We start from the raw sequence: 24,634 nt of genomic DNA, 5'->3' as shown, positions 1-24,634 counted from the left end.
GTAATTAGCTCCACCTGTGACTCATTTCAAATGTGTCAGAGTAATTAGTGCACCTGTGCAGCTGCCGGGTGACCTGGAAAATATGAACTGTGGGGGGTCCCGAGGACCGAGTTTGAGAACCACTGCTTTAGACGAAGGGCCTGATTCAAGTTTTTTTACTTAAGATAAAAGGAAGGTCCCAATCTCCCAAGAGCCCCGGCGCTATTGGGTAAAGGATTTTTTAAAAATATAGAATATTTTCATATAAAGGGAGCCCTGATTGGCTGCTGCAGGAGTAAGAAGTCTGCCGGACTTCTAATAGAAGAAACAGGATTTTCTTCAGACAATTGTTTTATGTAGGGATTACGCACTGCGCTGTCATACAGGACAATAAATAATTGGATGGAGGAAGGTATATAACACGCCAAGCACAATGAAAGAGGACACGCTGTGATTAAATATAGAAGGTTTTATATAGACATAAATAATAAGTTAAAGATCAAGGTAGGTAAAAAATAGAAATTGGAATATAATGAACACATACATATATTGCATAGCACTTCTATCTGGACCAGTAAAACACTGTATATTAAAAGGGCAGACTTGATACGATTCCTATCTAGAGATTTGCTGGCGTCCCAGCAGGAATAATAATACGGAGTCAGTAAATGATATAGATCCCCTCAGAGAGAAGCCGATAGGTGTACACACGGTTAAAAGCCTTATAGCAGCGGGTAGATTATGAAGCCAAAATAGATCTGGGTTAGCGAGTAAGCTGACACGCAATAAGTTCATGCAGGTATTTGCATGTGTAACAGGTTGCTGATGCCTGCGTGTTAGTATAAGCAGGTAAACACAGTTAATAATGAGCCCAAGTTGCAGGAGTCCCGTTTAGGTGTTCATAATTGCGGGTATAGTAACACTCACTGAATTTGAGGAGATGGAGTAGCACCTCTGTGGGCTATTTGAAGACCGTGTACCGGAGGTATGCACGCTGTCGGCGGCTTCCCGTGTGGTGATGAGCGCCGGAGTACACGCTGATGGTGAAAGCAGAAGTCCAGCCGGATGTAGAAGCGGCAAAGGTCTCTGGGGGTATGGGCGGAAGTCTGTATCAAGTCTGCGGTTAGCACTGGCGGAAGTTGGGCAACGCGTTTAGTCTCCCAAGCAACTGGAGGCTTTTTCAAGCTTTTTACCTACCTTGATCTTTAACTTATTATTTATGTCTATATAAAACCTTTTATATTTAATCACAGCGTGTCCTCTTTCATTGTGCTTGGCGTGTTATATACCTTCCTCCATACAATTATTTATTGTCCTGTATGACAGCGCAGTGTGTAACCCCTACATAAAACGAAGGGCCTGATTCAGATCTGATCGCATGGCTGCTAATTTGTAACGGCCAGCGTTCAGGAACACGCCGCCCTGCCAGATTGAAATCCCGCCGTGCAAATAGATGTGTACAGCTTTGCAAATATTTCCAAAACCATTGGTAAACCGCTCACACTCGCATGATTTCCCCACTGGTCACCCGTGTTCACAGGCTCTGAGTAGCCCTGGACTTGGCAGCTGCAATGTAATAATCAGCCTAATCGAGGGCGGAGCTGACGTCGCACACCCTGTCCTAAAACACTTGGGCACACCTGCAGTTTTTCCTGGCATGTCCACATCATTTTTTTTTTTTTTTAAATACTCCCATCCATTTACCACCCCCAAATTCTAGCTTCCTGTCCATCGCCTTTTGAATGGCTAGCGATCAAAAAGTAGCACTGTTTCTTGACTGGACGGCATCATGCATGCGCCATGCGGCCCAGATGCATGCGTAGTCTATCGATAATCGGCCACTGCGAATTCACGCAGCAGTGATCAGGTATGAATTAGGCCTGAAGTAATGTTACAGTAGAATCATCCCTAATATGCTGATGTTGGGCTATGTTACAGTTCCCAGATGTAGCACTAATGGAGACAGGGGGAAAAGGATGAAGGTGTAAGAAATAGGCCACTAGGGCAGGATATGAGTGATGTAAACGGCTCTCGGACACATGCCTGTCACACAGGTACATCCTTTAACAAGATAGAAGGGATTTTCTGTGCACCATATGCTGCTCTGCAAACGAGCTTATAATCTGCTGGACTGCTGCCTGGTGATAGAGGGGGCATCTTTAGCCTGACAGTCCGCTAGTATAATGATGATGTTGTAGTGACAGCCGTAAGGTGGTGGTGGTACCCTAACGCTACTCTGCTTTCATTAATGGCTCTATTAAGTAAACCAAAAGAGGAAAAACAAAGCTAAATCTTAATGTTTCATTTTCCTTTATATTCGTGTCAGATCTTTCTTTTGACTCTGCAGCATTTCCAAGTTTCAGGCCAGGCGGTGGCCTAAAGCCGAAGTGGCCCCTGGGTCCTTATGGGGGGGGCCGTATAATCTTCCAGACTATTTTTCCCTGCTGGCGCTGAATATCCACGTGGGAACTTTCCCTGACATGGTCTCATCCTACATGTACACGTGTTCACAATAACTGATTGGAAATCTCATCGGCTCCTGTTTTATATCCTATGAATCTCTTGTTCACGAAAGGCATACCTCGCTGACGCACGATAATGTGATGGAAGTAACCGCATATATTGTATTGACCCGTGATGGGCGTGGGAGGCTAATGATGAAATTGGATGTGACACTTTGATGGCCTAATAGGAAGTTTACCAAACGGCAGCTTTACACTGTCATGCGAGTGGCTTGATCTAATTGGATTAGCACCTTAGTGTCCTCCTTGTTTGCAGCCTGCCCCATCGCTGTGGTGCTCAGTGCATTCCGTGGATGCAGCTGACACCTTGGTGTCTGTCACCTCGGCGATAACCATGTAAGTGCACTTCGCTGAAATGTTCAATTGTAGCCAATACCAGTATACTGCTGTAAATGGGAAACGCAGACGGATTTCATTGTAGGACTGCATAATGCAGAGCCTGGTTACATCGTTCTAGATTTTTAAGTCCTGACGCTGAAAGTCCCATTGCGATGTAGGACACAATACCTGAGGGTCTACTAATCTGTTTTTGTATGTGATATTTTTGGTGTGTGTGCGTAATTTGGTGATGTATGCAAGTCCTGCCATTTTCGACAATCTGCAGGTATTCCTGTTACATCCGTTCCTCATCCCTTAAATATTGCTAATTTTTATTTTTTTTATTTTTTTTTAATCTTAATTCATTTGTTGTTAAAAGTCCACCTACCTTTAGTGATAGGTATGTTTGCTGAAACGGCAGGGTTTTAGGACACCGTTCTAGGATATGGGGGGGTTATTCAATCTGTGCCTCTATTTCCGCCGGCGGAATTAGCGGCAATTGCCTATTCAGTGCTGCCGTTTCCGATGGCATTGAAGGCTTTCAGATTCTTTTTTTTGTTTTGTTTAAGTCAAATCTGATTTTTCGAAACGTCCGGTAATTGTTGAATTTGCAGCCGTTTCCAACAAACCGCGGCCGTCCAGTAGTCATCAGTTGGAACATTGAATACATATTGTTTTGTACAGCCGTGTTGGCTTCATTTATTTTCTTCAGCTACACTCTTTTTTCTCCTTTTTATTTTTGCATAGGTCTATATATCAATAACTTTACAACACAAGAAACCTTTCTGGCTCTTGCATATGAAGGGGAAGCGGAATACAGAAGAGAAAGGGCAACGGGCGGAAATGCAGAACAGTCGGTCTTATAAGGACCTGTAATACAAAATGCAAAACTATTCTAGCTGAGGCCCTAGGAGATGGTCCCAAGAGTAGGGAGGGAATGTTTCCCCAGCCCAGTGGTTCCCAAACTGTGGGCCTGATTCTGGTTCACGAGCAAAAACAAATTCTCTCTCTAATGGACAAAACCATGCTGCACTGCAGGTGGGGCAGATGTAATGTGCAGAACTAGTTAAATTTGGGTCTTATTTTGTTTTTGTGTTAAGTAAATACTTGCTGATTATATTTTAGACTGCAATATAGATATCAGTTTGAAGAACAAACCTCACCCAAATCTAACTCTCTCTGCACATGTTACATCTGCCCCACCTGCAATGCTCAAGGTTTTCTCCATTAGAGAGAGCATTTGCTTTTTCGAGTGAACCAGAATCAGGCCCCGTGTGCCATGGCACCTTAAGGTGTCTCAGGACACTTGCAGGGGTCCTTTTGTTGGTGGTCCAGGACCAACTCAAATTATTTATGGTCAAAGTGATAGGCAAAACCAGTGTTTGTAGCTTTCAATCATCATTATTGCACTGCAGGTGGGGTAGATGTAACATGCTGAGAGAGTTATATTTGGGTGAGTTCTTTTTGTTTCTGTGCAGGGCAAATACTGGCTGCTTTATTTTTACACTGCAATTTAGATTTCTGTTTGAAAACACGGCACGCAAGTCTATCTCTCTGCACATGTTATGTCTGCCCCACCTGCAGTGCAGCATGGTTTTGTCCATTTACAAAAAAAATGTGCTTTGCGATAAAGTCTGAATTAGGCCAATAGATGGTTTGGGAGAAGAGGAAGCACTTGCTCCCAGCTATTTGGCATCTAAGTTATAAATAGCATGTTCGTATTTTAAGGTGTTTCAATACATCTTGCCTATTATTGGGAGTTTGAGTATTAACATAAGACCATTGAGGAATGTATTCTGGTTCACTCGCAAAGGCAAATTCCTTTTGAAATGGACAAAACCATGTGCACTGCAGGTGAGGCAGATGTAACATGTGCAAAGAGAGTTAGATGTGGGTGAGTTATTTTGTTTCTGTGCAGGGAAAATACTGGCTGCTTTATTTTTACACTGCAATATATATCTCACTTTGAAGTAAAATCCCACCCAAATCTAATTCTCTCTGCACCAGTTACATCTCCCCCCCCCCTGCAGTGCACATGGTTTTGTCCATTTGAGAAGAAATTTGCCTTTGCGAGTGAACCAGAATAAGGGCCTAAGTTCTTCTCAACGTGAGGTTTGTTACATTATGACCAGACAAAAGTGGGACAATCTGGCCTGCAGTGTCCCTGGCAGAGACTCTGGGATCTTTGCAAATGTGTTATAACTGTACAACAATATTGGTGTAATGATCTGCAATACAGGCAGAGGATGGAGCAATGTTAAAACATATGTGTGCCTATTTGTCAGAGGTATTCCAAGTCTCACTCCCACCCCATTTTGTGAAATTGGGGGTAGGTTCACTGAAGCTAATAAAACAAGACAACTGAAGGTGTTGCTTATAGCAACCAATCCAATTGTAATTTTCTAGAATGCAATAGAGAGAAGATAGCTGGAATATGGTTGCCATGGATAACAATACTTTTAGAAACTTAAATTCCATTTGAGTAGACAACAGAATTGAAAGGAAGAAGTTCTGCTCTATAACTTTTATATAAGACAAAGTTACCAGACTGCAACATGACACAACAACATAACCATGATGTCAGGGCCGGCAGCTGTGTTGGCCTGAATGGATCAGCACTTGCTTTGCTCCACCAGGAGCCATCTAATGGCTGTCGACGCACATGACACTTGAATTCCTCCCATAAAGGTGAGGAGCAGTATTACTATTTACATAGGATATGAATAAATACAGGTAACAGCCCTTGGTAAAGCCATGTCCTATAGCACATGGGTGGGCAGATCTAATGTGCATAGAGATTTACATGTGAGAGGGATGTGTCCAAAATCCAATCTAAATGACAGTGTAACAATACCGCTGTGTGGTATTTGTGCGTTACATGCAAAAGTGTCCAGTACTTACTCTGCATGCAAAACAATACATTAATGAATTTGCACCCCTTGAATTCCATCATGGTTTGTTCCAGATCTAAAGTTAAATTATTTTTTTGCATTGCTTTATTATCTGGATCAGCTTCATGATGTCTCTTGATTTGTGCATGGGCCCTTATGTAATGTGGGAGCAGAATATGGTATAATTCTGGGTGAATCATCAGGTTTTGCTGAAATGGAGACAGACAGACAGACAGACAGGAGGAGTCACATTTGGGTGCCGCTTCCTATGAAGGCTGGACAGTGCAGTTCAGAGGAGGGAGGATCTGGAGTATTTGTAATTTCCTAGTCAAAATCCAGCCAGACCATTGGAGATTTGGTTTAGCGTCATAGAACGATCTGAACTGGGAGGCAAATGGGTCTGAATCAATTAACCAATAGGGTGATTGAGCTGCAGCCTAGGGAACCAGGACTCGGGAGCAAGGAATTAAATGAATGTAGCTTACTGATGGAACCATTGTGCTACAGCTGGGCAGCCTAAAGCCATACTCTACTTCACATGCCACAGGCATTAGATCCTACATGCATGCATGCTGGGATATTCATCATGCGATGGGAGGGGGGGGGGGGGGGGGCGCCATGCGGGTGGTGTCGAAAAATCATTTGATGGTGAATGAGTTGTGAATGGTTTTGCAGCTATATGCTGATCGGCTTCATTTTCGCAAGCCTTGCACAGCAATTGACAGGGTTGCACAGGGTGGGATTTAACTGGCGGGGAGGCAATTTCCTGTTCGCAGGGCTCTGCAAAATAGCGGTGGCTGAACATAAGGGTCAGTGTGGAGGCATGATGTTGCAAACAGTGAGTGGTTCTGGGGCGTGGATGCACTATTATGTCATCCTAGAGACGCCGGTAATATGCAATGCAGAGATTACCGACATTGTACAGCAGGGGGCGTGGCTGCTACATTGATGCAATTTAGCGGGAATTGTGTCATCACCTGATGGGTTCATTCCTGTCACCCAGATACCGGAGTCACTCTTCAGGTTGGCATATAAATGTAGCACCACCTTTTTTGGCGGGGAGTCTCCTGGCAGTTCCAGGAGACTAGGCAAGTATGATCTATAGAGGGGTTCCCACATGACCATCAAGGGTGTTGGAATCATTTGGTCTACAGCATTTTGGTCGACATGGGTCTAGGTGGAAAGGTTGTTAGTTCGACATTGTCTAGGTCGACAGTCAAAAGGTCGACATGGTTTTTGTTTACCTGAATGTCAACATAGTCGACATGGACACAGTTTAAAGTGCACTGCATCCCCTCGCTGCACTTGCTATGCTTTGGGTACGGTGCCTCGCTGCGCTCTGCACACTATTTTATTCTCCCACGACACCCTAGTGCAGGGCTGGGTAACAGTGGCGCTCCAGATGTTGATGAACTACACATCCCAGGATGCTTTGCATTAGTTTTGCTCTGTGGCCATGCTGAAACTGATGCAAGGCATGCTGGGATGTGTAGTTCATCAACATCTGGAGGGCCGCTGTTGCCCAGCCCTGCCCTAGTGGATGGTAGGGCATGAAATACCGCCTGTCGGCTCAAAAAAAACTACATGTCGATCTTTTGACTGTCGACCTAGACAATGTTGAACTAATGAGCTGTTGAACAACATTTCGACCTTTTCCCATGTCAAACTTTTCCATGTCGATCTAATGACTGTCGGCCATAATGCTGAAGACCGAATGACCGCATCCCCCATCATTCGAGGTGGTGTGGCTTTAATTTGACCTAGTTTTGAGTCACATCCACTTCAATCATGATGCCATGATGTGACAGAAATCAGGCTTATGTGGACGTTATTATGACGTAGATACATATCGGCCCCGTCTTTGGTCACCTACTACGTGGGGGTCTAGTGCAGAGGGGCTCGCTAATACGGGCACCTCACAGGGCTGGTGCACGGTTTCTTCCCCCACCCATGCCCACTTCCCAACCTTTCAGGTTAAAGGCATCTTATAAGTTCCACAACTGCTACCTGTAATAAGTACAACAAAGATGTCTCCAATAAATCCTTCATTTTCAGCTAGGATTATCTGAAGCTGTACGGAATGGTACAGCTGCCCCTGGCACTGTGGTGTATACTCATGTAAAAGTAACAATAGCAAGTGTTCTGTACCACAATGGGGTCTATTCCTGAAGGAGTGAAGACGTCACCAATCTGCTTTGAAGTAACATTTATCAAATGCATTATATACAATTTATACCAACCCCAGTCATTGCTGCTCTACCCTCTCAGCGTAACCCTTATGCCATCCATTTTTTTAAGGAAATGGAGAGGTGAGATTTTCAGGCTTCTATGAAACGCTCTCCCCATTCTTCTCTGTGTGAAATTGATTTATATTATACACTAAGCAAATGTAGAGCGGTCTATAGAATATCAAGATTAAATGCCTGTAAATATTGTTTTAACCCACTAGAGGGCACTGTAGTAACACTGTGTGCTTTGCCCTGGTCACACCAGAGGGTAATGTTTGTCATCTTGCAGGTATCCCAGCAGGGAGAATGGGGACATTGTATTTTTTCACAAAAACAAAAAAAAAGTTTTGTTTTGTTCCCCTCCAGTGAAGAATTAGTGAATTTGACCAGATTACCCATTTTGCTAATTACCTTGGATAAAGAGCATACAAATAGCTGCCCCTCACACACAGGCCAGTAATGATGCTAGCACACTGTCTGCTGCAGATAAGTTCTGCGTGTTTCATACATTTGTCTGTTCAGGTAAATTCTGCCCATATTGTATGAGATCTGACGGTTGCTGGATAACAGACAGCATCCGGCTTTGTCCCTATATCCCAGGAACGTGTTAATGCAGGAGGCAGCTCAGAAAGATAGGCTTCATATCGCCCCATTTACCGACAAGTCCTGGAATGAGGCGACCAACTCCGACATCACAGCGTGTGTACCCAGCATCTGTACTGTGAGTAAGCCCTTGGGGGTAGATCTTTTTATTCATATATGTCCAGACTAAGGGCCTGGTTCTTTTTCGGTGTTGTATATGGAAGACTGAAAGTACGGTTGGATTGTTACATCGGTTGACGGATCAGGCTTTCTGTTAAGTGGATGCTTCTGGATGCAGTTGTTTGGTGACTGTGGAACTAATTCGTCTTGTTGGACTGTCATAGGAGTGTTGTGGGCGCTCACCGATTTCCACCCGATTCCACCCTATGGAATGCCCTTCCACACACAATAAGACTTTCCACTAGCCACCGCACATTCAAGCGTTCCCTGAAAACTCACCTCTTCAGGCAAACCTATCATATTTAAGTTCTACACGCATAACCCTCTGAGGCACTTATGTATTATATAGCTTCCCTTCTGGACTTGTATTTTGGTGGGACTGCTATGCTATTACTGGTGCCTGTCCTTGTGTTTCCCTCCTATGTCCCTATAGATTGTAAGCTTGCAGCAGGGCCCTCCTACCTCCAAGTCTGTCTGTTGTTACCCAGTTTGTTTTATCACTGTCTACAATTGTAAAGCGCAATGGAATCTGCTGCGCTATATAAGAAACTGTAACGGAATCTGCTGCACTATATAAGAAACTGTTACGGAATCTGCTGTCCTGTTTAAGAAACTGTAAATAAATTAGGCAGACTAGGCTGAAACCTGGGGCCCCATATTGACTAGGGGCCCATCAGTTTTGTTTGCTGAGGCACTGTTACTTACACCCAGTGGTTAAAGACGAGATGTGACGGCATAAGTTCTGCTTCCTAAATGTCAGCTGTAGAGAGAGGGCTGTAAGATTGAAGCCTAGGGGTCTGTCTATGTGTTAATACGGCCCTACAGGTAGGTCCACCCCTTTGGGGTGGTGTGCCTAGTAATTTCCACAATCTAGGCAAAATCTAAACTGTTAAATTGCCACACACATTACAGGCATATGAGCTGGGACACCTAGTACAACTTCCCGGCAGTCAGGACAAAGTAGAGGGCAGGTGTGCACTCCACTCAAATCACCACGGTCTCATTTTATACCCTTGGAGGGTAAAGCTTTGGTTTCTGGGATGTAAATATTCCGCTGGCTGGTGGCTGAATAGCCCAAATACCAGTGAATGGGATTATTGAAATGATCAGGGACATTAATGTCATTGTCAGGTTCTCCAACTAGAGCGCTCCCCAGAACCATGCATGATTGCTTCTCTCCGCAGAAGCGGAAGATAGTATGTGAAAAACAACTGAATGTATTTGGTTTGGCCAGTGCACTTCATGGACCGTTTATCACTGAATTTTAGATATTTAAGAAAAATGGTGCTCCAGCCAATCAACTCCCAATTGGCATTTTCAAACACAGGAGAGGAGCTGATTGGCTGGAGCTCAATTTATCATACATAAAGAGTTTTAAATTGCTAAAATTCATTGAAAAATAGACCCCTCTATATTTAATATCCTGTGGCCAAGTCCACAGAAGGTAAGACTGAAAGATAGCTGACTTCATTTATAATCTTACTATTATATAGGGCAGCACAGGGCGCTGGGGTCACAGAACCCTATCTATGTATAGTTTGCAAATTCTACTAGTGCTGGGTTATCTTCAGGTTATCTGGTTACCACCTATGGACCAAAAACATACCAGTAGGTTCACACTCCCCTCCAATGGGGCAGGGACTGATGTGAATGATTACATAATCTCTGTGTAGTGTAATGACTGGTGCTATAGAAAGAAATCATTATTCTGGAAGGCTTCCCCCATTGTTCTTGCCTGTTAGAATCTCCAGTTCAAACCGTGAACATTAATTTTACAGCGTTTCCACAATGGAAATCGCCCCATAGCCAATTTATATAAGACCACAGATAGGGGCTTAATGCTAGAGACTAGCTCCCAAATTCTGCAAGCATGGGCAATAGATAACCAGTCAGGCCATCACCTGGAGAGAAAAGCTGATCATTTGTGATTGACCCTAATCTGTCAGATTAAAGCCACCTGTGGGATCTTAATTCTTGCTGAGGTCAGGGATGGGTGAAACGGACATCCGTCACTTTGCTGTAACCTGGCTCCTGACAAGGGCTCTCCATTCCCTCTGGGGATTCCCTACTAGTGCCCAGACAGTAGAAAAAAAAAAGAGCAACATTAACACCCCTTTCACATCAATAACCCGGATCCAACCATTCATTGAATAACCGAACAGTGGTTGAGGACTTTGTAAGTGAGGGACAGAAGCTTGGTTCTAACTGGCAGAGGTGTAGAGGTGCAGTGGAAAATGAGGTGGATGATAGACTGAAGGGCTGAGGCAGCAAATTACAGTAGCAGACTGAGAGATTTGGTGACTTCCACAGTGAGAAAGGGACTGATCCTGGAAATGTGGTGAAGGAGGGAATTGATAGATAAGGAAATGTCCTGAACTTGACAGAAAAATGAAAAGGAAGATTTTTAGATGACACCCAGTCAGCAGGTTTAGGGTACTGAGGAGAAGGATGAATGGGAACATTGGTAGGAAAGACAATGACTTCACTTTTTGAAGTGTTGAGTATAAGGAAGTGGCAGGAAATCCAACAGGAGGTGGCAGCCAGGCCAGAGGTAACTTGGTAGAGGAAAGCGGCGTTACAGAGGTATATTTGTGTGACATCAGAGAACAGGTGATAATGAAGGCCAACAACATAGATTATATACTAACCAAAGTACAGAGCTTGGATGCCAATAGGAGAGGGGGGGGGTGTGGTCTGTGAAGAACAAGTATGAGGAGAAACATCAGATCGCTGCGCCCTATTCTACAATGGAGTGGACAGGTAAAGGATAGACAATGGTGTCAAATAACACCATGATATCAAGGAGGATTAATGTAGAGAAGTGACCTTTTAGCACAGAATGGGTTAGTGATTTTGATGAGGGCGGTTTCGGTTGATGGGAGAGGTTGAAAGCCATTTTGGGGTGAGTCCATGAGGGTGAGAGGAGAGGAAACAGGGAGTTAATGACTCCTGACTCCCCGCTCAAACATGGTCATACAGATACCTTACAGATGTAGTGTCAAACATTCAATGGCGTAAGAATAATTGTATAGCTATGTATATAGCAATTTTCTCCCAATACTACTCAGTGATTTGTAATTACAGAACAAAATACAAAATGAGCTTAACAGGAAAGAACTAAGCATTTGGGGGTGATTCTGGTGGTTTTGCAAAAGCAAACTCCTTTAATGGATAAAAATATTTGTGCGCTGCAGGTGGGGCAGATGTAACATGTGCAGAGATAGTTACTTTTGGGTGAGTTATTTTGTTTCTGTGCAGAATAAATACTGGCTGCTTTATTTTTACACTGCAATTTAGATTTCAGTTTCAACACACCTCACCCAAATGTAAGTCTCTCTGCACATGTTGCATCTGCCCCCACTTGCAGTGCAGCATGGTTTTGTCCGTTAAAGAAGGAGTTTGCTTTTGCAAACCAACCTGAATCACCCCCTTGGTCTGTATTTTTTAGCAACTAAAGGAATTTATTAGTGAAATTTGTGGGGCGTAGTTCTGTAGCGTTGGAGCCACAGATGAATTCAGAGGGATCCGAAGTACTGCTGCTTATGTAGGACGCTGAAAGTCAGTAAGCCAAACGTGGAAAAAGAGTCAGTCAGCATCTTACAGGGCAACCAGTGAGGGCTTTACGGAATCGGTATTGTGTGATATATATACACACTGGTTGGTTAATAGCCTGGGAGCTGCATTATGTAGAGTACCAGCGAAAATATCATATCATGGGCCAGATTCTCTAAGCTTCAAAAGTGATAAAATGGAGAGTGATAAACAGCCAGCCAATCAGCTCCTGACTGACATTTTTCAAACACAGTCTGTGACATGGCAGGTAGCTGTTGATTGGCTGGCTTTTAATCACTCTCTATTTTATCACTTTTGAAGCTTAGAGAATCTGGCCCAGCGCGTGATATTTCTATGTTCCCTGGTGTTCACCCATTCCAACCCCTCTCCCCTAACTGTCCTTAATAAGCACCATTTCCAAGTGTGTGCTCTGCTTCTATGGCATCTCACTAGAATTGGGGTACCCTGCCTCTCTCACTCTCACTGGGAGGGATGTACCAAGCAGTGGCAGTACATCGCCCCAACCATAAATGCTACTATACGCGATGAGCAACGCAAAGGGAAGCCCCCCTAATCAGAGCCGCCCTTTGCGATCCCGCTGCTGGACTTCCTCAATTCTTAAGGGAAAGTCCAGCTGCGCAAGCACAGAGAAGCTGGCGGCCACGGGCCATGATGGGAGGAGTCTGTGTCAGGCGCTGCAAAGAGAAGCCCATAGGCTTATATGGGGTTACACCAGCTAGAGCTGGCATAACCCCTGCAGCGATGGGCTATAGCGCATTTGAAAATGAGGTAAAACCCCAAAACAGGGTTTTTGTTTTAGTACATCCCGCTCGCGCTCTCTCTCAGAAAAGTAAGTCCTGGCTAAGACCTTTGTGCTGCAATAAGTCATTCGATAGTGAGCAACCATCAAATTATTTTTTCCTCTGTGCAGTGCACGAGAGCGAATGTGTAAGTGTACACATGCGCTCGCAGCGTAGCCAGGGGATCCAGCCGTCAGGGATGGCATGCGTTCGCCAGCGCTAGCCTGGTCGCTAGGCTCTGAATATACGCAGCTTCACAAACAGGACTGAATCAGGAGAATATGCCACGTGTCTACCCCTGATTGTGCATGGGACACAATATTGCGGTATACAGCCCACCGGTGTGGCCCCCCCGCTGAGTGAATATAAAGAGATTCTAAGTGACAGTGAATTCTGAAATAAGCAGTCCTACAGCTTGCACGCTGGGGGATGGAGCCACCATGCTAATTTGCACACTCTAATTATTATTGCTATTAAACAGGTTAATATTTCCCTGTAGACCTGTGTGTGTGTCTGCAATTATGTCCCATCTCCCATTTACAGCATTCTCTCTATGCAAATCCAGAGAGGAGGGAGGGGGTGTGAGTGGTCCGGCTCTCCCATCTCAGTGTGCAGGAGACACTTCACAGCTTGGGGTCTTGTCTGTCCAGAAAGGATCCCGCAGCTCCCCTTCACATGGATTACTTAGAATTATCCTGGCTCGATATGCCAGTCGGCCAGCAAGAGAAGTATCCGTCTCCTACGTAAGTACACCTGTCAGTACTGTGTATTACCACCTCTGCAGGGAGGCTGTTCTGTGCATCCTCCACCCTTTGCAACCCCCCAAAAAATAAATGAAATAACAACATTTTGCTTAACTTAAAGTAGTTTATTTTTGGGGGAAAATACGCTCATGCTCTGTGATTTGGGAGCTGTGGTGGGTAGTAGAGTTCATTGGGAAATGCTCTGAAGTAGACAGCTATTGCTACTGTTATGTACAGTAAGGATGTTGCGGTGCAAATGTTGGCTGTACATGATGTTATGTGAGTATAGTTACCGGTTCAATGTGGCACATGTCATTTGCAGTGTAGTGTAGTGTAGTGTAGTGCAGGCCTAGGCAACTAGCGGTGATCCAGCTGTTGTGGAATGACATGTACCAATATTCTGACAGGACACGCTGGGATTTGTAGTTCCCCAAATGCTGACGAGCCACAGGTTTACCATCACTTTTCCAGTGCTATCAAACAAGAGTATTTCTTATCTGACAGACCTTTATTGAGTCTCTTAATAATAAGACATAATGCTTTTTTTTTTCTCATGTGCCATATCGTTTATTACCAGCAAGATATCAGCAAAATGTATTGCCTAGAAAGACTATATTTATGTACTGTATATCACTAATTTGCTAAGATGAGCGTTCTGTTTCACATGGGATCTTGCTGTGACTGGTAACCCATAGCAACATCCCATGTAAAATAGAAGTCACATTTTAGTAAATTTCCCCCCTAAGTGCGTGCGTGTGTAATACTAATTTATTACTACAGTACTGGTATCTTGTCCACATTGTATACATTGTTACTTATTATATACAAAATATTAGTGCAGTGGTTCTAGGGTTAGCACCTCATCCCTTTAATTCCGGACACATATTAGTTTTACAGGTTCTGTGGCTGGCTGACTTCAAGATTCCATTTCAGTTAGTTTTAAACAGCCACATCAACCTGTGTAATCAATATGTGTGTCCGGAATTAAAGGGATGAGGTGCTAACCCTAAGTGGTTCCCAAACCTTTTTAAACCATGGTGCCCTAGACTATCTGAATATTTTTCACGGCACCCCTAAGTCAATAGTTTTAAAAATATAAAATCAAGTAAATTGTGTTTATATGTCATCCTTATGGTGTGTACAAACGGTCAGATGTGCCTTCAGATACTATCCACGATCCGATCAGATCGGATCGTGGATAGTATCTGAAGGCACATCCGATTTGCATACAAGTCTGACTATATAGTGCAGATCTGCACTATATAGTTATGGCAGACAAGACTTTCTGCCTTGCGATACGTGAAAGCGCATCAGAATCGGATCGGGATCTGAAGGGTTAAAACCCTTGCGATCTGCATCCGATTCCGATCCGATGTTGACTATATCGTCAACATCGGAAGGCAAAAAGTACAGTGTGTACACACCATTAGGATCAATTCTATAGTGAGGATCCAGATTTTCTTTTGTTTGCCCACATATTTCATGATTTGTGGCCACCAACTTTGGTTTTGCATATTGCTTTGCCAATAACGATAATGAATGTGTCCTAGACCACCAATCGAAGGCACCCCTGCAAGTGTCCCGAGGGACCCCAAGGTGCCTAAGCACACAGTTTGGGAACTACTGCACTAGTGTATGAACACACCGACAACCATTGTTAGAATCCGTTTATTGCAACACAAGTAAATGATGAATTAGGAGAATAGTTGAAACCTTCACTGATATTTTACGTGATCATTTTAGTTTTTTTCTGCACTTTACCATAAACATATTATAATTTGGTCAGGATAAATGGAGGGGCCGTGTCAGAATTGGACAGTGACAGTATTGTAGTAAAATCCCACTTATCTGTATCCCGAATAATACCTGAGAGTATAGTGAGTGTCTGGGAAAATGTAGCGGTTCCCGTCGTGATATGTCGTTAAGTTGCCGACGGACGTAATATCCATTGACAGAATCCCTACAGCCAAATGCTGATGGTTAATATACCGACATATACTGTTCACACCATGACAAGCGAAATAACGACATCGGAATACAGACCGGGAGAAACACGGACACAACCACAATGCCGACAGCCAAAATAATGACCCAAACATGACACCGAATAAAGTTTTTCTGATTTATTTTTTTTTTTCTCCAAAATCAACTTTTCTTTCCCAGTGGGCATAGTGGGAGAATATAATAGTGCATTCATAACTTAGTTTGTCTGGGACTTAAATTAAACATTTTTTTGGGTGGAAGGGTTGTTACTGTGGAGGAGAAAGCAGAGTATAGTTCTGTGGCAACCATTTATTTTGCTCTTCTCATACAAAGTTGCATATTTATGAATGATCTGGTTCTATTGCCGATACTTATAATAATTCCATACTCTTGTCAGAAATAAGAAATGAAGGATTGCATAAATGTAGTAAAAAACGCCAGCTGGGACAGGGCCGCGAAATCTTCCCTGAGCGAAAGTTATCGATAATGCTATTTACTACTTCTTTGGGAGCTATCAGAGGATCCTTACTCTACTGACCATGCATGCGTGAATGGGGAGTGAAGGGGAAGGATCAAATAGATCCCTCTCCTGCACCTTTTGTGGGAAGTAGTCAATAGGCTACAACAGCTAATCAAATCTAAAGGTGGTGTTCGCTATTGGGAGCTTGGTAAATTTGGGGAGCTCCCATAGGTTTGAAAACATGATATCATGCTGTGATTCCCCCAGTAGATGCTTAACGATACTTAATAATTGTTTTTATATAAATATATATATATATATAGGAAGAGATATAGGCCGCGCTAGTCCTTCCAATATTTTCAATATATTTTCAGACTGTACGGTGCAGCTTCTCCGATGGCCGATCCCACGGCACAATACAGTACATGCGAAGAAATAGGAGATGCGCACAATGAGCAATAAATTCAATTCCTTTATATAATAAAACAATAGCTCACGTACAGATAGGTTTTTAGTGATCAGCTTGCCAGCATAAATAGTAGCATAGGTGCAGTCTCTCCCACGTTGAGTCAAAGCCGCAAGGCTCTTGATCCACCGTCGATAGGACCACCCACGTCAACGTCACTGGACACGCCTCTACGCGTTTCGTCACTTGATTGGACTTCGTCAGGAAGTGTGGTGTCAATGCTGGGCTTGTGCTTGCTCTGCATGCAGTCTAAGAAATATATATATATATATATATATATATATATATATAGGAAATGGTGAGAATGGCGCTCTATATTGTAGTAAGTTAATTGTGACACTGTGACCTTAAATTAGGTTATGCGTACCGTGAGATGAAGATTAACGTGCATATCAAATAGTACTGTTCCTCGTCCTTGGTGGGGCTGATTACCAGGACCTTCCCGGCTAGTGTCCAAACTGGACCTTGTATTCCCCCAAATGAGTTCACAGTAGTGCTCCAAATAGTGCAGTAGTGATTGCAAGAAAGAGAATAACTCCAATTACAATAAAATTAGGAGTTTTTTAATAGGTGCAAATACACAAATAAATGAAAATTAGGACTTACATAAATAAATAAGTGAGCAAAAGAAGGTTGGGTAGAGGCCTCTCTACACGTTTCGTCTCTGACGCCTATAGATTCAGGCTGGACTGATGAAGTCCAGCCTGAATCTATAGGCGTCAGAGACGAAACGCGTAGAGAGGCCTCTACCCAACCTTCTTTTGCTCACTTATTTATTTATGTAAGTCCTAATTTTCATTTATTTGTGTATTTGCACCTATGAAAAAACTCCTAATTTTATTGTAATTGGAGTTATTCTCTTTCTTGCAATCACTACTGCACTATTTGGAGCACTACTGTGAACTCATTTGGGGGAATACAAGGTCCAGTTTGGACACTAGCCGGGAAGGTCCTGGTAATCAGCCCCACCAAGGAGGAGGAACAGTACTATTTGATATGCACGTTAATCTTCATCTCACGGTACGCAGAACCTAATTTAAGGTCACAGTGTCACAATGAATTTACTACACTATAGAGCGCCATTCTCACCATTTCCTAGATCTACCCACATCGAGACGGATCAACAAACGTCCCAATAGGAGAATTACTGGCGGCCACCTGTCATTCAGGACTGTGTTTTAAAGGGAGGAATTTTCCTTCAGAACAAAGACTTATTTCGAATCCAGATCAACCTAGGGTCGCAGCGCAAGACAGTACCCACTTCCACATATACATATATATAGATTCAGGCTGGACTGATGAAGTCCAGCCTGAATCTATAGGCGTCAGAGACGAAACGCGTAGAGAGGCCTCTACCCAACCTTCTTTTGCTCACTTATTTATTTATGTAAGTCCTAATTTTCATTTATTTGTGTATTTGCACCTATGAAAAAACTCCTAATTTTATTGTAATTGGAGTTATTCTCTTTCTTGCAATCACTACTGCACTATTTGGAGCACTACTGTGAACTCATTTGGGGGAATACAAGGTCCAGTTTGGACACTAGCCGGGAAGGTCCTGGTAATCAGCCCCACCAAGGAGGAGGAACAGTACTATTTGATATGCACGTTAATCTTCATCTCACGGTACGCAGAACCTAATTTAAGGTCACAGTGTCACAATGAATTTACTACACTATAGAGCGCCATTCTCACCATTTCCTAGATCTACCCACATCGAGACGGATCAACAAACGTCCCAATAGGAGAATTACTGGCGGCCACCTGTCATTCAGGACTGTGTTTTAAAGGGAGGAATTTTCCTTCAGAACAAAGACTTATTTCGAATCCAGATCAACCTAGGGTCGCAGCGCAAGACAGTACCCACTTCCACATATATATATATAATTTATTTGAACATAAAATGTTTATGTTTCAATGAGTATAAAACTGGTTACAGAGGTTTTGTCACTTGCACACAGGCTAGCCAAGTATGACCCACATAAACGTATACTTCTGGAAGATAAAATATAGAATCTGATTGGTAACTATGGGCAACATCCCATGTCCATTAGAACTCCCATCTTAGTAAATTTACCCCTGTAAGTAAATGGAAGGCGCTCTGTCAGCATGACCAACTTCAGGGGTCTTTGTTATACACCTACAATACCCTTTATTAAACAACACATTTAATTTTAATGCCATACCCAGAATTTGAACCCATAACCTGTTGCTTTTCAGTTAAACACCCTACTCATTTTGCTATTTGACTCTACATAATAACTATGAGATTTCCAACTCTATAAAGACTTTGTAAAAAAATAATCAGCATTGCAATTGCAACTTAACAGATCTATGTAGTGTGCAGCCACGCCACCAATCCTAGGCAGCCACACACTACATAGATCTGCTCAGCTGCAATGCTGATAGTTTTTTCATAAAGTACAAGGTGAGCTTAAAATAGTTAGAATTCTCTAGTTTTCTATTTAGGGTCATATATGTCTGACTGTAAGGTCGCAGGAGATGGATTTGAATCCGAAACAGAGCTCTTTATTTAATTTCATGAATGTTTCTAAATATAAACATTAACTTTTTGTAATGGAATGAAAGCATCGCAGGAATACATATAAGGTATATGCAGATTGGCTTGTGGGGTGCACTGATGATGCACTGATTTCAGGTGGTGGGGCAACTACCAGATAACTACACAGATATTACTTCTGGAAGGGGGCTGCAATTGCAAATGGGAGACATCTGATGGGTGCACTGAATGTATCGGGGGGGGGGGGGGGGGGGGCATTGTCTGTGCACTGATAGCATGTGGGGGGGCATCTGAGGGGTGCAGTGAATGTATCGGGGGGCATTGTCTGTGCACTGATAGCATGTGGGGGGCATCTGAGGGGGTGCAGTGACTGCAGAGGGGAGCATTGTCTGTGCACTGATAGCATGTGGGGGGCATCTGAGGGGTGCAGTGACTGCAGAGGGAGCATTGTCTGTGCACTGATAGCATGTGGGGGGCATCTGAGGGGTGCAGTGACTGCAGAGGGGAGCGTTGTCTGCGCACTGATAGCATGTGGGGGGCATCTGAGGGGTGCAGTGACTGCAGAGGGAGCATTGTCTGTGCACTGATAACATGGGGGGACATCTGAGGGATGCAGTGATTGCAGGGGAGAGCATTGTCTGTGCACTGATAGCATGTGGGGGGCATCTGAGGGGTGCAGTGAATGTATCGGGGGTATTGTCTGTGCACTGATAGAATGTAGGGGGCATCTGAGGGGTGCAGTGACTGCAGAGGGGAGCATTGTCTGTGCACTGATAGCATGTTGGGGGCATCTGAGGGGTGCAGTGACTGCAGAGGGGAGCATTTTCTGTGCACTGATAGCATGTGGGGGGCATCTGAGGGGTACAGTGACTGCAGAGGGGAGCATTGTCTGTGCACTGATAGCATGTGGGGGGCTTCTGAGGGGTGCAGTGACTGCAGAGGGAGCATTGTCTGTGCACTGATAACATGGGGGGACATCTGAGGGGTGCAGTGATTGCAGGGGAGAGCATTGTCTGTGCACTGATAGCATGTGGGGGGCACCTGAGGGGTGCAGCGATTGAAGAGGGTAGCATTGTCTGTGCACTGATAGCATGTGGCTACATCTGATGGGTGCAGTGACTGCAGAGGGGAACATTGTCTGTGCACTGATAACATGTGGGGGGCATCTGAGAGGTGCAGTGACTGCAGAGGAGAGCATTGTCTGTGCACTGATAGCATGTGGGGGGGGGGGTATCTGGTGATGGGTGCAGTGACTGCAGAGGGAACATTGTCTGCACTGATAGCATGTGGGGGCATCTGAGGGGTGCAGTGATTGCAGGGGAGAGCATTGTCTGTGCACTGATAGCATGTGGGGGGCACCTGAGGGGTGCAGCGATTGAAGAGGGTAGCATTGTCTGTGCACTGATAGCATGTGGCTACATCTGATGGGTGCAGTGACTGCAGAGGGGAACATTGTCTGTGCACTGATAACATGTGGGGGGCATCTGAGAGGTGCAGTGACTGCAGAGGAGAGCATTGTCTGTGCACTGATAGCATGTGGCTACATCTGAGGGGTTCAGTGATTGCAGGGGAGAGCATTGTCTGTGCACCGATAACGTGGGGGGTATCTGAGGGGTTCAGCAATTGCAGGGGAGAGCATTGTCTGTGCACTGATGGCATGTGGGTACATCTGAAGGGTGCAGTGATTGCAGGGGAGAGCATTGTCTGTGCACCGATAACGTGGGGGGTATCTGAGGGGTTCAGCAATTGCAGGGGAGAGCATTGTCTGTGCACTGATGGCATGTGGGTACATCTGAAGGGTGCAGTGATTGCAGGGGAGAGCATTGTCTGTGCACTGATGGCATGTGGGGGGCATCCGGTGATGGGTGCAGTGATTTCAATGGTAAAACATGAAGATAGTGTATGGGGAGAGTGGGATTCTAATTGTAGTGTAGCACACTGAAATGTGGAGTTACCTGTAGGTGGTTTCTAGCGGTGATTGCTGAGTGGGCATCTGTGGGGAGCATCAATGTGGAGGGTCATGTATCTTGTACACAATCATAAGACAGTGGACAAGGTGAAGTCACCGAATGCCTCTGAAAGATTATTAGAAGATCATCTGTATTCATGCACAGTAGTTCGATAATCACCCGGCCTGCAAATTCACAGCCTTGCCGTCAGGTCGGAATAACCCCCATAGGGAGGAGTGCTTATTGTGAGTGGTGGGCACACGAGCTGTGTAGTGACCACAGCGGTAGAGTCCCTGTGGAATATCCGCTCCCTTCAGGTCTGATCCTGAATGCATGTTGGTGTAACTGAGAAAGGATGGCATATTGGATAAATAAAATAAGGGCTGTGATGTTCTGAAAGACTAGGAGGTTCCTGTCCCTGCCTCCCAAATTCTCCAGGGGGTGACATCCAAATGGACAGAATCTATGTTAAGCATCTCTTTCAAAGGCCATCGAGCGTATTGATCAGGATGTCAGAGGAAGAAGGCGTGAGACAGGTTCTTCTTTCAAGTCAGCTTTTATAATAGGGTCTGACTTCTTTCTCTCGTATCAGTATCCTCCTCTCTCCCGTTCTGTGCAGGGGCGCATTATAGTGGGGTCTGCCAGGTACAGGCAGGACAGTGCAGGGGGTCACAGATACTACTCTTGGGTGCCGAGAGATGGTTATATGTACATGATGCTACAACAGGATATGATATACTAAATTATATTACATTCCCCAGTCCTCATTAATAAAACCCAAGGTTCATGACTCGACCAGTACTTGCCACTTCCATGCACTATGGGCCTGATTCAGTGACTGAGACAGTAGCACAGCCGCTGCATCTTTTTCAGCTGTGCTGAAATATGCTTATACTGCGTGATTAGAATCTTGTGTAAATAGGCGCCTCTTGTCATCTTCTCGGATCATTTGGTGTGAACATCGGAACATCGACCAACCCTATACTCCAAGCAGAGCTGGTCACTCTACACCGGGGGTGAGATGATGTGATTATCTGCGAAATGCGTCATCATGACTCTCGCTATCAGCACGCTGCTGTGATTCACTGCATTACGCAGTAGGAGAGGGGGGACATGAGTTGTATTGCCCCACCACAAGCACTAGCCACGCGTCCTAATGTCCTGAGACCTGATGTATAGAACTGAGGGTAAAAATTTGCATTGAACAAAAGCAACCAGTGGAGGCTCCAGAGGAGGGACGGCAGCACAGTTCAGAATTCAAATAGAGGAGCCATGCGCTCCACCAACTGCCATTTGAAACTGACTCACTGACAGTGGGTGTGGCTCCCCTATTTAAATTTTGAACTTTGCTGCAGCCCCATCTCTGGAGCCTCCAATGATAGCAACAAATATGTACTTTCATTGCCAACTTGCACCAGAAAGATAAAGGAAATTGCTGATTGGTTGTTGTGGCTCAAATTATATTTGGTATATAAATGCACTGTTTGTAGATGACCCCCTATGACTATATTTCCCTATAACATTTCTTTCCATCCTTATTGCTTGTTTTTTAGGTTTCTCTGTGGGATATCGCATAATCTGAACCTCCAGGTGAAAGCAGAGCCAACCAGCCCCAGGTTGCAGATGGACACGGGAGGGTATTTCAGCCCGGGAGGAATGTCTGACACCAGCAGCAGTTACGGTCTATCTGTTGGGGGACAGTCTCAGGGTTTGGACTCTCCTACTGCACTACTTGCATTTTCTGATAATGGGGAGAAGCTATTTGCAGACAGTCCCCCATCACTCGGAGATGACCCCACCATGCAGTGTGTCCTGCGGTCTGTTCCCAAGCGACTGTGTCTGGTATGTGGGGACACCGCTTCGGGGTATCATTACGGAGTTGCATCGTGTGAGGCTTGTAAAGCATTTTTTAAACGGACAATACAAGGTAAGTTGACCGCTCTGTGTGCCAATTTATAATATTCATTATTGAACATGTTTGCTGGTGATTTTCCTCCTAACAGTGCATGCACTTGTAGCAATACATTTATTATGCTGCAATGCACTGATAATACATTAGAAGTGTAAGGATCCTGGTAATACCCAGGCAGAATGCTGTGACACTAGCATGCGCATAGTTAGGAGAATTACAGGTGTCTAGGATCCGCCTGAGCCCAAGTTGTTGTACAGTAGAATCCCAGCAAGTATACATACCAGGGCTGTAACTAGGGGTGTGCTGGCAATGGTAGCTCTCAGAGTACAGGGCCTGGGAGGGGTGGGTGGCACCATGGCTGCCTTGTTGCACCTGCACTTTGCTTGTAGGGTACCGGAACGGTCCCCCACAGACTGCGGAGCTGCCACATTGCATTCTGGGCAATGCTCCTCCTCCTTGCCTCAGCAGCCATGCCTTCTCGGTGTGAAGTTATAACTGTACATATTTAGGAGCGAGGCCAGTACAGGGCAGAGAGTAGTCTTGATAGGGCCCTGATAAATACATTATGCAGATCACCTTCATTTAAATACAGTTATTGTATAACATAAATGTAGGTTTATACTAGTGCATAATTGAAATATAACATATATGCTCACTGATTAAACATATTACTGTCGTTATAATACCGTGTACTTTTGACACAGGGATGGGGAACCTTCGGCCCTCCATATCCCATCATGCCCTGCAACAGTTTAGCATGGCCAAATAGCAAAATTTTAGCTGGGCATTCAGTACACTGTGGTCCTAGTAAGGACTGACCAGTTAGCGTGTTTCTGTCATAAGTACACTGTGGTCCTGGCAAAGACTGACCCATTAAACATATTATTATCATTAATACACCAGGTCCTAGGAAGGACTGTCCCATTAAGCCTATAGCTGTCATTAGTACACTGTAGTTATACGAAGGACTGACCCATTAAACCTGATACTGGCATTGATACACCATGGTCCTAGGGACTCCTTAAGCATGGTGCTGTCATTAGTACACTGTAGTTATACGAAGGACTGACCCATTAAACCTGATACTGGCATTAATACACCGTGGTCCTAGGGACTCCTTAAGCATGGTGCTGTCATTAGTACACTGTGGTTCTAGGAATGACAACACATTAAACATATCATTTTCATTAGTACACTATGGTCCCAGTAGGGACTATCCGAATGCATGGAACACTGTCATCAGTAGATGTTGGTCCTATCCAATACGTAATGCTGAGAGCAAGTGTATGGGGAATTCTCATGAATATTAATACTGCATTGAATAACATGGCAGCCTGTCTATAGCGGTAACTGTAGACTGATCCGGCTGCCATTTTGCCCTTTCCAGATCTACACAGACACAATACTATTTGACATTTCCCTGATGGACGAGGCCAGAGGTTATAGCAATATAATTAAATCTTTATTGATTAATCTCATAACTTAATAGGTGAAGCGAAATCACTTGATCACACCACGGTAAGGAGTCCCAGCATTAACCATGCCAGT

General features: G+C 44.3%; 1 protein-coding gene across 2 annotated transcripts in view; it reads left to right on the top strand.

The window, feature by feature from the left end:
• LOC146035994 (estrogen-related receptor gamma-like) overlaps positions 1-24,634 on the top strand; it is a 57,988-nt gene that overhangs the window by 1,144 nt on the left and 32,210 nt on the right. The window contains exons 1-2 of one of the 2 annotated variants that reach the window (XM_083159732.1): positions 13,607-13,795; positions 22,728-23,101. In XM_083159732.1, the coding sequence (XP_083015858.1) occupies positions 13,728-13,795; positions 22,728-23,101 (442 nt within the window). In that variant the 5' untranslated portion in view covers positions 13,607-13,727. Of the gene's footprint in view, positions 1-13,606; positions 13,796-22,727; positions 23,102-24,634 lie in introns of those variants that run through there. The other variant, XM_083159733.1, reaches the window with a different exon arrangement.

This window comes from Crinia signifera, chromosome 9, assembly GCF_055691185.1.
Source record: "Crinia signifera chromosome 9, ASM5569118v1, whole genome shotgun sequence".
Classification (NCBI taxonomy): domain Eukaryota; kingdom Metazoa; phylum Chordata; class Amphibia; order Anura; family Myobatrachidae; genus Crinia; species Crinia signifera.
Note: the sequence above shows the minus strand (reverse complement) of the source record. Positions and strands in the feature narration are given on the sequence as shown.